General features: G+C 52.2%; 1 protein-coding gene across 4 annotated transcripts in view; it reads right to left on the bottom strand.

Annotated features, from left to right (window-relative positions):
- Positions 1 to 13,435, bottom strand: part of GRK6 (G protein-coupled receptor kinase 6) — a 31,224-nt gene that overhangs the window by 14,516 nt on the left and 3,273 nt on the right. For 2 of the 4 annotated variants that reach the window (XM_043521218.1, XM_037906953.2), the window contains exons 2-7: positions 7,735 to 7,830; positions 3,584 to 3,696; positions 3,070 to 3,147; positions 2,625 to 2,725; positions 998 to 1,090; positions 534 to 597 (exon numbers count right to left, since the gene is read on the bottom strand). In XM_043521218.1, the coding sequence (XP_043377153.1) occupies positions 534 to 597; positions 998 to 1,090; positions 2,625 to 2,725; positions 3,070 to 3,147; positions 3,584 to 3,696; positions 7,735 to 7,830 (545 nt within the window). Of the gene's footprint in view, positions 1 to 533; positions 598 to 997; positions 1,091 to 2,624; positions 2,726 to 3,069; positions 3,185 to 3,583; positions 3,697 to 7,734; positions 7,831 to 13,435 lie in introns of those variants that run through there. The other 2 variants (XM_037906952.2, XM_037906951.1) reach the window with 1 other exon arrangement.

Below are 13,435 nucleotides of genomic sequence, written 5' to 3'. Positions count from 1 at the left end.
GCAGTGAAGCCTGGACACAAGTCCTGCAGCCCATTGGCCACCATGGAGGGGATGCCTGAGGCAGTTACAGCCCGAGAGAGAGGTGTAACCCAACAGCATAAGCAAGGGGCTGAGAGTCAGGAAGTCCTGTGTTCTAATCCTGGCTCTGCCACCAACTCAGAAGAATCCCAGGTGTGTGCCTCAGTTTCCCCATCTGTAAGATGGGAGATAATGATATTGGTCCTCTGCCCAAGCAGTGGCAGGGTGACAAGTGTTCCCCCAGCACTGCCTGTCCTGAACACACACCATGCCAGCCCCTCCCTCCCCACCAGACGCAGCTGTAGTGTCCAACATAAGGTGCTCTCCCAGCTCCAGAAAAGGGGATCAAGAGCAAGAGCAGAGAGTACCCAGCAAGTGAGACTTTCCTGGGGACTGGGTCAGAAAGCAAGGCCCAGTCCCATTGTCAGGGGCAGGTGGGGCCCTTTGGCAGGACAAAGGTTTGGCCCCTGAATCTCCCCCATACTCAAAGGCAGGAGAGCATGCAGGCCACTCACCTCACCAAAGCCTCCCTTTCCCAGCACGCGATACTGGCGGAAAGTGTTTTTAGTCACTGGCTGCCTGTGAACAAAGCAGAAGAGGCTGGCATGAGATGGGAGGGGGAGCAGTGAGGTACCAGGCTGCATGGAACAAGTCCCCCACCCTCCCTGGTGCAGCAGGCACACCTGGCCTGAGCTAGCTGACGGAGTCAGGAACTCAGAGGGCGAACCCTGGCTCTGCAGTCACAGGGAAAGCAGGGTCCTATTACTGCCTTAATTAAAGCCGGGAAAGGGCTCCGTGAGTGCTGAGGAGAACAGCACCCTGAGCTGATGTGAGGTAACAGAACATCTGCTCCCACTTGATTGGCTTAGGCCAGAACTCAAGGAAGGGCTGCAGGTTCCCTTCGAGCAGCACCTCCTAGCCCCGAGCCTGCAGGGCCCCTGGGCTGCAGTGCCCCCGAGAGAAGCAGGGACAGAGTTACCTTTCCATCCATTTCCACTGCAGGAAGCGGTTGAAATAGATGCTGTCGAGGTAATCGGCAAAGGGAGCCACGCTCAGATAGTCATGGATGAGCCTGGGAGAGAGGCGCAGCCAGTCAGTTATGCTTCCTGGGCAGGAGGACACTGTAAATGCTTTCCGAAGGATGGAGCAGCTTGCCAGCCCAGACTTGGGCCCAAGACCCCTCTGATCTAAGCAGTAGCTGGCCTTCCCCACAGCTGCACCCAAGACGAATGAGACCCTTGCCCCCTCCTAGCAGGGCAGCCAGGCATTGCCCCATGCACCCACCAGCACCCCAGGAGAGCTCTTTCCCACAAACTCCAGCCCTTTGGTCCTGACATTCAGTAATCTGCAGCCACTGCAGGAAGAGGAAGCAGACACTGGGGATGACATCGTCCTGTGGGGAAAGCAGTTTACGGAGCTGGGCTGGCACTGCTCAGATCCAAGCATGGCCCCTGTGACCAGGTGCAGGCTGTGCCATGCACACGAGGAGGATGTGGTGCTGTCTGCCCCTTGAGAGAGAGTCCTTAGCAACGGAGCCCCCTGCAGAAGGCCCACGCCCAGACATTGTAATCAGCTGCTGAGGCACCGTTGCTATGTGCAGGCGGGGAGATCGGAGCAGGGTCCACAACAGGCCAAACTGGGAACCTGTCTGAACCATTACTGGCTCTTGAGGCTAGTGCCAAGGCCAGCCCACAGAGCGATGAGCCCTGCAGAAAGTGTCTGGAGTGCAGATGACATCAAGAGCAGCAGATGGGCTCTTCCCTTTTCAGGGGCTGCCAAGAGATGGCAGGGCCCAGACTGGAGACTCCTTGTTCACACAACGCCATTGGTTATGTTCCATAAAGGCAGCGGGCGCACCTGCTGCTAGGCCCAGTATTCAGTCAGGCAACGTCTGAGTTGGACAGCATGACGGAGGAGGGGGAGAAGGACTGGCTTGCTTAACAGTTTCCTTTATATACTTACACGGTACAGAACTCCAGGCACCATCACTGCGGTTCCCCCCAAGCAAGCAGGCCTCAGGCCCCTGCACACCCCACCTCCTGGAGTCCCCTGGACTCACAGTTTCTACCATGTGTTCACAACAGCCACATCCAGATGCAGACAGCGTTAGGCAAGCAGAACTTTTGACACTTGGTCTGTCCCAATCTCAGCCCAAAGAGATGCACTGGAGAGCCCAACAAAAGCCACAAGCAGGAGGCCAGCAAGTCCAGGGCTGACCATAGGCAATAGGACAGAATCCACGCAGGATGGTGACTCGAACACCAGTAAAGACAGAGAACACAAGAGAACAGAGATTCCTGCACCACCCTGTGGCCTTCAGGGACCCCTGAAATGCAGGAAACACAAAAGCTGGCCTGCACTCACACTTCCTTCCCCATCAGTGCTGGCTAGACTCAGCCTGCTCATTGCAAATGCAAATCCCTCTCCCTAGCATGGATAGCTAACAAGACTCAAATCCCAGGAGCAACCCAAATTGCTCCTGCAAGGGGCGTATGTTGATGGCCACACTGGACTCAGCCAATTACCTGTAATGTCCGTTCCCCTGGGAATATTTACACTATCCAATGTAACCTCTAGCCAGGCCCCGGGGCCCCTCCCCAACTTACTTGGTTGATTCCTTGAAGAGCTCCTTGCATGGCTCCTGCTCCAGCCTCTCAGAACAGGTGCTTGCCAGCTGCAAGGGAACTTCAGGCACATGATCTGCACTCTGGGAAAGGAGGGGCTGTGTCAGACACAGGAAGCTGAGCCCCAGGGTCCTCCATGGGCTGCAGCCAGGGGAATGGAATCCACAGGAACCCAGCACAGGTCTCGGCCTGCCCCCAGGACACTTAGAGCTCAGGCACATTTGTTCCTGGGGTAGTGGAGGGACTCTGCTCCCTCCTCCCAGACTGTAAGGGGATGCCCTGCATTGGGGGTGGCTGATGCTCTTTCCCAACACGCAGTGAGCATCTGGGTGCTTATGCGGCCACCTGCTTCCCAAGTGTCCCTCTTATACATGCCAGCATGGAGCCAGCAGCTCAGCCTCTGGAGCAGCCTGCTCAGGTCACTTACCTTGGGGTTTAGGTAGCTGTCAATCAGGTGCTGCCCACACTCCTTCCGCTTCTCATCTGGAGTCACTTCATACTCTGCCTGTACAGAGAAAATGAGGCTGGTAGGAGTCCCCCTGCTGGGCATGGAGACATGCAGGAAGTGCGTGCAGAGGGCGTGCCACAGAACAGCATGAATGATCCGCCTGCCATCAATAATCCCCCTCTCCCCATTACTGGCACATGGGGCTTCTGCACACTGCCCCCCAGCCTCAGGGCACAGCCCCAGTCTTTCCAGAGACCTTTACTGAACAGCAGCTAACAGACTCTTTCCCCAGGGAAATGTTGCAGCATAAAGCAGAGAAGCAGTCACCATGCTGAGGCAGGGGAGGAAGGGCCAAGGGTTCAGGTCTCCCCACACACTCAGCCCTAGATTTAGCAACAGACTGAGGGCTCTAGGCCAATTGGGCCTTGGCCCCGACTCTCCGAACATGGGTCAGAGCGTCCTGGAGGAATTTCTCACACAGCTCTGTGCTTACCACAGCATCCAAGAACCTGACACAGCGTGACAGCTCAGGCCGCGTCTCGCAGAATTGCCGGAAGAGCAGACGCCCAATCGGCTGCTTCTCACAAAGGCTGCGATAGTCCCGCTCTGCAAATGCAAAGGAGGAAGTGAGCCACTTGCCTCAAGCGTAGGTATAATCAAAGCCCAGCACAGCCACAGCCAATGAGAATTCACAGATCAGGCCAGTAGGGTTCACTGCGACAGTCTATTCTCACCCCCTGTTTATACAGGCCAAAGAATCGCGCCCCGTGATTCCTCTGTGGAGCCCACAACTTGCAGATGAACTAGAGTGTAAAAAGACATCCAGTCCTGGTTAGAGACCCCACCTGACATGAGCCTAAGTCAAGCTGCTCCAACAGGCAAGTCCCTTCACTGTTAGAACTGTGTGCCTTATTTCCTCCATTAATCTAATCTGGATAACTTCAATACCCAGCCATAGGATCTTGGTCTGCCTCAGTCTTCTACATTACAGAGCCCTCCTATCAAAAATCTTTCCCCCATGGAGAGATTTACTGTCCATGGTCCAGTCACCACAACTCTGTCTTTGATAAGTTCAACATATTGAACTCCTTAACCCTTTCCCTGTACAACAGGTTTTCCAAACCTCAGTTCGCTCTTGTAGCTATTCTAGAAACCTTTCACAATTTGTCAACATCCTTCTTAAAGTGCACACACCAGAACTGGACTCTATTCCACTAATGGTCTCACTAATGCTGTATACAATGGTAACGTCACCTCTCCACATCTGCTTGATATTCCCCTGCTTGTACACCCAAGCATCACGTTAGCTCTCTTAGCCATCGCATTAAACTGGGAATAATGTTCAGCTGGTTATCTACCATACCGCCTCCCCCGCCCCAGCCACCAAGTCCTTTTCAGAGCCACAGCATTCCAGGATAAAATACGGTCTATGGTCTTTATTCCTAGATGTAGGACTTTGCAGCTGGCCATAATAAAACACATTTGTTCATGCCCCACTTACCAAGTAATCCAGATCACTCAGTATCAGTGACCTGTCCTCATCTTTATTTACCACCCTGATCAATCTTTGGGCCATCTGCAATTTTTTTCTTTATTTCTTTTTGAGTCTGCAATGACTTTATATTTTCTTTCAGCTCATTGGTAAAGATACTGGTGGACTGAGAACGGATTCCTGCAAGACCCATTAGAAACGTTGCTTATTCCCCATCCATCAGTAATGTTTTAGAGCCCGCACTCAGCCATCAGGGACCGGGACACCTGGCCACCCCCAGCCTGCAGGGGGCTCCGTTTGCCCTTGCGGTCTATCCCTGGTCCAGGCAGAGCAGAAGGACCTGACTCTGCTCACACTACAGGGGTGAGTGCGGTGGCCTGGAAGGGACATGCGCCCTCACTAAGGGAGGTACTGGGGGGAGGGGGAGAATGCATCTCACTGTATTCAGCACCTACCCCCGCCACTCCCCAGGACAGAGATCCCCGCCCTCCTTCATGGCAGGCATATTGTAGGCGTTCCCCTCCCCTGTGCAGCAGTTTCTCCTGAGGAAGCTGCGGCTTCCTGAGTGGTGCAGAGCTCAGAGACAACAGCTCCAGCGCGGCGGGGGGAGGGCGGGGGGCACACTGCTGCCTCACTAGCTCCCCTATTTCCTTCTCTGTGGGGAAATGAGCTCACTCCAATGAGGAGTGAAAGGTTTGGTGCCTGGCAGGGTCAGAGACTCCCTCGCTGCCATCACTGGCCCCAGCACGGCACAGGCCTCGCTCTTGCAGGCCTTGGCACGACCAGTGCATGCAGAGAGGCTGGATTTCTGCAGTGACCTTTTTAGCTCAGTGATGTAGAGGGGCCTGTCCACCCCCTTGGGTTGTGTGGGGAGGGAAAGAAGAATGCCCACACCTGGCCTTGAAGCCATTAGCGAGAGGGGAAAATACAGGAACCACTGCTGGAAACAAACATGCTGACCCATCCTGAACATGGACTGCACGTCCCCCTCACCTCTCCCCGGGGGGCCAGCAGTACCTCAGTCCTTTAACTGTAAATGAGAAGGAGTCTCTATCTGGAACAGATCTACAGCCAGTAAAGCACAAAGCTGGAGTCCAGCAAAGGGAGGAGAGGGGGCAGGGGGAACGACCGAGCAGTGGGGACAGGAACCAGGTCTTCCCAAGCAACGCCTTGGCCAGATGTGCCAGAGGACAGTGGAAAGGACATTTAAACTTTGACAGCCAGCCTGCGTGAACAGGCAGCGCAGCAGCAGGTGACATGCACTGCTAACAAAATGCCTCGTAATGCCCACTGAACAGAGAGGTCTGAGCATCAAGGCCAGCTGAAGGAAACGCTCTGCTCAGTTTGCAGAGCAGTCAGAAATGCAAACACACACAGGGATGGCTACGGAACAGGCTAGAGACGAAGGCAGCCATCATCCTCAGCGATGGGGGCAGAGCTGCTCCAAAATCTCAGCTTTTGTTTTAAAACGCAAACAGGAGAATTTGATCCTAAGTTCACCAGTTGCACCCTCCACCCCCAGGGAAAGGGAGTTGTGGGGAAGGGCAGGAGTGCATCACACAGGGCAGGGCGAGACGGGGTGCGATGGAGTTCAGCTAGGAGAAGCTTGGAGCTCACACACAGGATGGAAGTTAGAGTAGGCCCCCTGTTGCTCTAACTTCCGGCGGGGCCTCACACTCAGGATGAGGGAACCACCCCCAGGTCCCTGTGGCCACCACCATCCAGTGTGCTCATACACAGTGCAGAATCATGGCCCAAGTTTACAGGCCTCTTGGTTACACAGAACCTTCCTAATGTGACCTGAATGCACCTGATACAGTAACATCTGCCCTAGCCCGCAGACAGCCTGAAACAACAGCTCAGGAGGGTGAACTACATAATTCATCTCAATTGGCTGTTAACACTGAAACTTACGGGTGACAACTTAAAATGTGACTTCACTATTTCACTACTATTCATCTGTAAGGCTTTTATCCCAGTGTCAAACAGCTCCAGTGCCCAAAGCTCCAGCTGCCCCCTACTCAACTGCCAAAACCTCCAGCTTCCTCCATGGCTCTGATGATGCAGTTATGCAATGTCAATACCAAACCCTGAAGCACCTCAGGCACTGAAAACATGGGGACAGCATACAATAAACTGAACTGAATATCAGAACAAACAACTCAGCGCTACTGTACCCACTGTGACTATCTCAGCTGCAGTTCACTGAAAAGCTGAATCAGAATGAAGCTGCTGCACCAGATCCCCAGGGATGGTGGTGAAGAATTTAGGACCAGCTTGCCAGGGAGTATATGGGCCTCGGCCATAGGCACCCACTTCTCCATCTATGTAAGGGGCAGCCCTGAAATGTGATCTGGGGCTCAGCGACACCCTTTGGGCTATGTTTACCTGAACAAGAAAGTTCCTGTCTCTGGGGAAACCTCTAATGGTTTAGAGCAGTGGCTCAACCAGGGGTACACAGCGGTCTTCCAGGGGTACATCAACACATCGAGGTGTTTGTCTAGTTTTACAATAGGTTACATAAAGAGCACTAGTGAAGTCAGTACAAACTAAAATTTCATACAATGACTTGTTTCTACTGCTCTATATACCGTGCACTGCAATGTAAGTACAATATTTATATTCCCATTGATTTATTTTATAATGATATGGTAAAAATGAGAAAGTCAGCAGTTTTCAGTAATTGCATGCTGTGACACTTTTGTATTTATGTCTGATTTTGTAAGCAAGTAGTTTTTAAGTGAGATGTAACTTGGGGGGATACGCAAGACAAATCAGCCTCCTGAAAGGGGTACAGTAGTCTGGAAAGGTTGAGAGCCACTGGTCTAGAGGACCCTGGAGGACCTTGCTGGATGTGTCCAGCTGGCTTGGAGAAAGCATGACTTACCAGCATTCCCCCTTTCTCTGCACCCAGACTCTTACCACGTCTGGCAGATCTGTGCCCCATACACACCACAGTGCCCCTAGTTTCTCCCATGACACAGTGAGACTCACAAATGCAATTAGGCAGAGCTTGCAGGACAATGGATGAACAACTCCCCACCAGGCAACTAAGAGTCATCCCAAGGAAGCCAACCACGTATATCCGCCAGCCGCATATGCAAACAGGGCGGGGGACAGCACTTGACATCCAACAAACAGCTACTCCTCACCGAGTGCTTGCCGGAAATCTTCACACAGGCTGATGTGCGGGAACTGCAGCATCTGGCGCCATTTCTTACTCTTGCCCTTCCTGTTCCCTCCGCCGCCTGCAGGGGACAGAGAACAGACATCACAATGAGGCAGCCACAAAAGAGACCAAGCTAGAGCGTCCGACCTAGCAGCACAGAGAGCTGGGAAGGAGAAAACCCCCATGCCGAGCTAGACCCAGCCAGCAGGAATCAGGGAATGGACTCCCTGGAACAGTCACAAGGCTATGCACCTTGGGGACCTGAGCCCCATGCTGTGGATCTAGACAGCAATGGTGCCTTTCTCCCTGAGTGACAGGACATCGCCTTGCTACTAAAGGAAAGTTAAATCACTCCAGCTCATAAGAGAGGAGCAGGAAGTCACTGAATCAACAACAATGAGCTCTTCTGTCCAACCATTTCAAAGGAGTTATCTGCATTTACAGATGGGGAAACTAAGGCACAGACTGGAGAAGGCCTAAGAGCACCTGTATCAGCTGAAGTTCTAGCTCCCAGGCCTGTATTCAGACCCCATCTCTGAAAGTAAGCTGAAGGATAACATTTACCCCGGTGCTGCAAAGGTATGAAATCCCCAGCTGCAGAATTTCCTGCCTAGCACAATTAGAGATGTTCATGCTACCTAATCTTCCAAGGCTAAATATATTCACTACAGGGAGGCAACATGCTAATGAAAAATGCATGTGGGACTGGGAGACAAGAATTTCTGCTCTAATCCCAGCTCTGCAGCCAACTCACTGGGTAGCCTTGGGCAAGTCGCTTCAGCCTCCCCACCTGCAAATGGAACTAACTCCTCCCTCCAAGGTAGGGAGCAAGAGTTAGTTAATGTCTGGAAAGCAGGATCCAAGTGCTAGGTATCATTACAGCATCAATATTGTTAAAAGCAGATTGGTCTGTTAGGGTTAATTGCTCAACGCCATAGGACAGGACTGGGAAGCTCTTTAAATACTGTGTATACAATACTTTATATAAATGGCAAGTATTAAAATGCTGCAGGGTAGGATATCCACTCTGGAAACTAGCCCACAGCACACCTGCCTCTCCTCCAGGCCAGCCAAGGTACACTGGGGCTGTGTTCAACCCCGCAGCCGGACCCAGCTGATTCAGGCACAGAAATGGGACTCTTCCAGAAAGGGGAAGATGTTTCATTCTGATTGATCCATCAGCTAGTGAAAAAGCAGCTGGCAGCAGCACACCACCAACTGCTGAGCACATGAGCCAACCCCTAGCGTTGATCCTGGCCAGTTTGCACATCCCCCGACAGCCAGATTTCCTGCAGCCACCACTGGGGGGGCCTATAAGAGACCATCTGGACAGGACAGGGCACTTACTAAATACACAGACAAGAGCCCTGGTGGAGGGGTGGGGAGAGGAACTGTACCCAGCAGAAAATCCCCAGGTACAGTGCAGGACCAAGTGCCTCCAGCTCTGGCCAGCCCTTGGTATTGCTGCTTTCAACAAGAGCTGTTTAAATCAGCTTGCCTTCTCTGGGGCAAAAAGAGAGCTTGCCCCAAGCTCACTTCACACAGACACCCAACACTGAAAGCTTCAGAGAGGCAAACATCCAGAGGAGACACTGCTGCCTCTGATAATAGGGCACGAACCACCAGCTCAACACACTACGTGGGCTCTGGATACAGCGAAATTCCAGCCCAGAGTGTCTCATGCAGCCACGCAGGCTACAGCAGGCTGGAGCCCAAGGAGCTGAGCACCTGGTGCACGTGCCAGAGTTTGCTGCATGTTCTATGGGCAGCAGCATTGCATCTGCCCAACATCAGCAGCTCTGCTGTGCAACTAACTATACAAACCCAGGAAGGAAGTGACTCAGGGCAAGCAGGAGTGGGAAGGAGCCAGCAGCACAGACACCTTCTTCTCAGCTACAGCCTGCAGTGACAGGACGTGAAGGACTAATCAGTGACAAAGGCAGGAGGGGGATGTGGGCCACAGAGCCAGGGAGAGCCCACCTGCCATGCAGAGGGTTTGATGAAGGGCAGACCCAGAACCCCACTTCATGCGGGGGGGGGGGGGGGCAGAGGGGGGCAAGGGTAAGAGCTGCAGAACTCATGTTTCCTTTGACTTGTTTAGAGAAGGAACCGTACCAGCAAGGCATTCACCCCCCAAGCTCTCCCCTTGGTTACAGCAAGCAGCTGGGTGCCCAGCTGAGCTCTAGCTGCCCTCCCGGCACAACTCCCTCACAGCAGCCAGCAGTGGGGGCAGTTCAGCTAACAGCCTGTGCCTTAAGGGGGAAGAAGCCAGGGCAGGCCATTCTCCAGTAGTAGCTCTTCCCCACCCAAAACCTGAAGGAGCTAAGCTCCAGGGCACACTGCCAAGTTGGCCTATTTTCAAAGGCATCTGGGGCAAGAGTGGGTGAGCGATGGGGAGTTAATTTGGGGGACGGGTTGATATTGTAGGGAATAGCTTTACAGTCAGTGGGCCAGATCCTCAGCCCCTCTTGGCTCCTGGCCCTGCTGCAGCAGTGCAATGGAAACTTGAAGCGCTCTTCAGGCAGCAGCTGAGGATTCCCTGGAGTGCACTGTTCCACAGGTGTAGGGCAGCGTCACCCCACCCCATCTGCATCAGTGTAAGTGGGTTCCAGGGAGGGCTGGACTGGCTAGCACAGGCTGCTCTCACTTGCAAGCGGGGCTTTGCAATTTGACCCCCAGGATAGGGGGATGTGGAAAGGTGGTACAGCCACGTACTGCTCTGGTACACCCAAGCAGCTAACCCAGCATCTTCCATTCTCTAATCACATACATTGCAAACTCTGGTTTGGTGCTTTCCATGGTTCTAATAAAAGACTGTATAGCACATTAACTCTGTGGCTGTGCTTAACTGCACCCAGTCGCCCATGGAAAGTGACTGTTAATAGCAGAAGCAGAAGGGCCGGCTAAGCTCCTTGCTGAATAGTTGCCCAGAACCAAGGCTGTGGCTCCCCCATTTCCCCATGTATGAGTAACTGACTCCAGTCTCTGGAAATCAGCAGTTTATGGCAGTCAGTGCAGGAGCAGGGTTCCTTTCACATCTCTTGAATCTGAGAGCAAGATAATTGCTGCCACCTAGTTTCCTCTGGAACTGTGGCCACTGGGAGCTGCAGGCGGCCGTGCCTGCAGACGGTCAAAGTAAACACTGTCTCGCAGCCCACCAGCACATTACCCTGACAGGCACAGGTTGTCCACCACTACTCTGGAGGTTTTGATAGCATGTCTCTTCAGACACTGGATCCTTCCATATCTAAGTCCAACACTAAAGCGATTTCAGTTTCCCACCTCATTGGCACATAGCTCTGGGATTACCTGGCCTGAGTCTTCTACCTTCCCTGGGGTTTCTACCCCAAAGCTGATTTTCAAGTAGCTTGAGGAGTTTCTCTGCCCATGTCCCTATTCAGCTTTTGTTTTTCCCCAAAAACCCTCATCTTCAAAACCTTTTCATAGACTTCAAATCCAGCAGGGGCCATTCTCTGTTCACTTGGTCTGACCTCCTACATAATAGAGGCCAGAGAATTTCACCCCCTATTCCAGCAGTGAAGGGAATTCTTCTTCTTCTTCACTCAATAAGTGACACTATCGAGCTCAGTAACATGGGGTTGAACTAGATCTCTTTTAGAAAGACAACCAGCCTTGATTTAATGGCTTCACGTGATAATGAATTCACCACTTCCAGTGGTAAGCTGTTCCAATGGCTAATCACCCTCACAGTCAACTTGCACCTCTAGCCAGCTCCACGTTTCACACAATTCTGTTGCTACTAGCCTGCCACCCAACTCAGAAGTCCTGGAATTCAGCCTCAGCACCTGGCAGAGCCTGCTCCGTTTTGCAGAAGACTGAGGCCCATGGTCACTACAGGAGTCAGCAAAGGAGTGGGACGTGCACTTATAAAGTTTTGGGATCAGCACTGGGGTGGAGAGGGCCACTACAGAGGTAGTTGGATTGTCAGGCTGAAATCTACCATTTTGCCCAAGAGACTGCAGAGCCAGGCTTTGCTCCTTTGCCTTTATGACAGCAGCAGCCTCTGGGACAGGCTCTAGAACCACTGAGATCCACAGTGTGGTGTGTAAATGGCTTTGTTGACAGAGGAATTGCTGCCCAGAGATGCAGAAACCCTAAAGGGTCTTGAGTTCCTGGTGCAACATAGGCAGTAAGGAACAGTGGCAAGCAGATAGGTGCGCCAGTCTCACAGCCACTTGAGTGCAGGACTGGACACCAAGTTCTGGGGCTTCATATAGGGACAAGTTTATCCTACCAGCCCTGTAGAGTTCACCAGCCTCTTAATCAGTGAAGTCCACAATCCTCGGGGTTCAGAATGACATACAAGAAGTCTAGAAATCAAATTCCAGGGTCCAGGCTGATCGTTGGCAACAAAGGCATCACCAGGCCAGATCATACCTGCAGTCCATCTAGTCCAATATCTTGCCTCTGACAGGCCAACACCAGACGCCTCTGGGAAGTTAAAAGAAACCCAGCAGTAGCAGAAGTGAGGTAAACTACCTACCATGTAGGTCTCATCCTAGTCCCTAACAAGTTTAACCCGCAAAGCATGAGTTTTTATCCCTTCCAAACTCTGTTTGCATTAACTGTTATAACTGCATATTCTTGTAAGCCATATACATGACTAGTCATGTCCGGCTCTTGCTTTTCTCTGCATCAACAGATACGATGCCCTATCTGCGCGTCTCCTTCAGTAACCACGTCAGGGCAGAAATCTAGAATCAGAGCATCCAACAGCATAAGATATTCAGACTCTCTAGTATCTCAGACTGTGATGAAGAAACCAAAAGCCAGCTGTCCTCCAGGACTGAAAATACATCCAAGGAAATCTAATAATGCCCAGCCCACAGCAAACCCTCAGTGAGTAATTCTGCCCCATAGCGCAGCTAGCGGATGAAGAGGGAGTCTCCACAGTTACCACTGAATGCAGGTTGAGATCTGGATCCATACTAAATAAGGATAAGGCCAACAAGGTTGAGGGTGACTACACAGCACCAGAATTTCACTGGTAGCTGGTTTGTGCATCCATCAAGGTACAAGTGGTGAAGACAGCAATGGGAAGGGCAAGAGTGAACACTAGGCACTACGTGCAAACTTCTCCTGTGCCAACTGTTGAAAACAGCACTATTGCTTCTCCTTGGCAACTGAGCGCATGCTTGGCCACAGTGGCACTGTGAGCCAGGAAGCTTTGACCTGCATACTTGTCCTCATCGACATCCCAGCCATTTTCAGACCATGCAGCAAGGCCTGTGAAGAGTTGCACAGGGCAGAAAACTTACAGGGAAAGCGAAAGGGAGGGGAGAGGATCCTCACACCTCAGATTAGAAAGGGGTCTCCTGACAACATAATCAAGAGCTCTGTGAGGGAGAAAGAGGGGGAGGTTTGCAATGATGACTGAGCAGATGCATGCTTCCAGTGGGCTGCCAGTGACATGGCCTCTCTGCTTGTAGGACTAAAAGCTCAGACTAGAGAGAGCACTGCCAAGAGTGCTGGCCAGTCGTCCGCCGTCTTCCACCTCATACAGCCTCTTCTCCACATTCATCTGACCAGGAAAAAGTAGGGTAAGCAGTTGGCTTCCTTCTCTGAAACTGACAAATCTAATTCGTGTTGGTATTTCCTCTACCGGAGCATCCCTAATACTTTTCCCTTCCTTACCCACCCCACAGATTCGAGGCATTTAGTTA

Source organism: Chelonia mydas, chromosome 8 (genome assembly GCF_015237465.2).
Source record: "Chelonia mydas isolate rCheMyd1 chromosome 8, rCheMyd1.pri.v2, whole genome shotgun sequence".
Classification (NCBI taxonomy): Eukaryota; Metazoa; Chordata; order Testudines; family Cheloniidae; genus Chelonia; species Chelonia mydas.
This window is presented reverse-complemented; position numbering and strand designations above follow the sequence as displayed.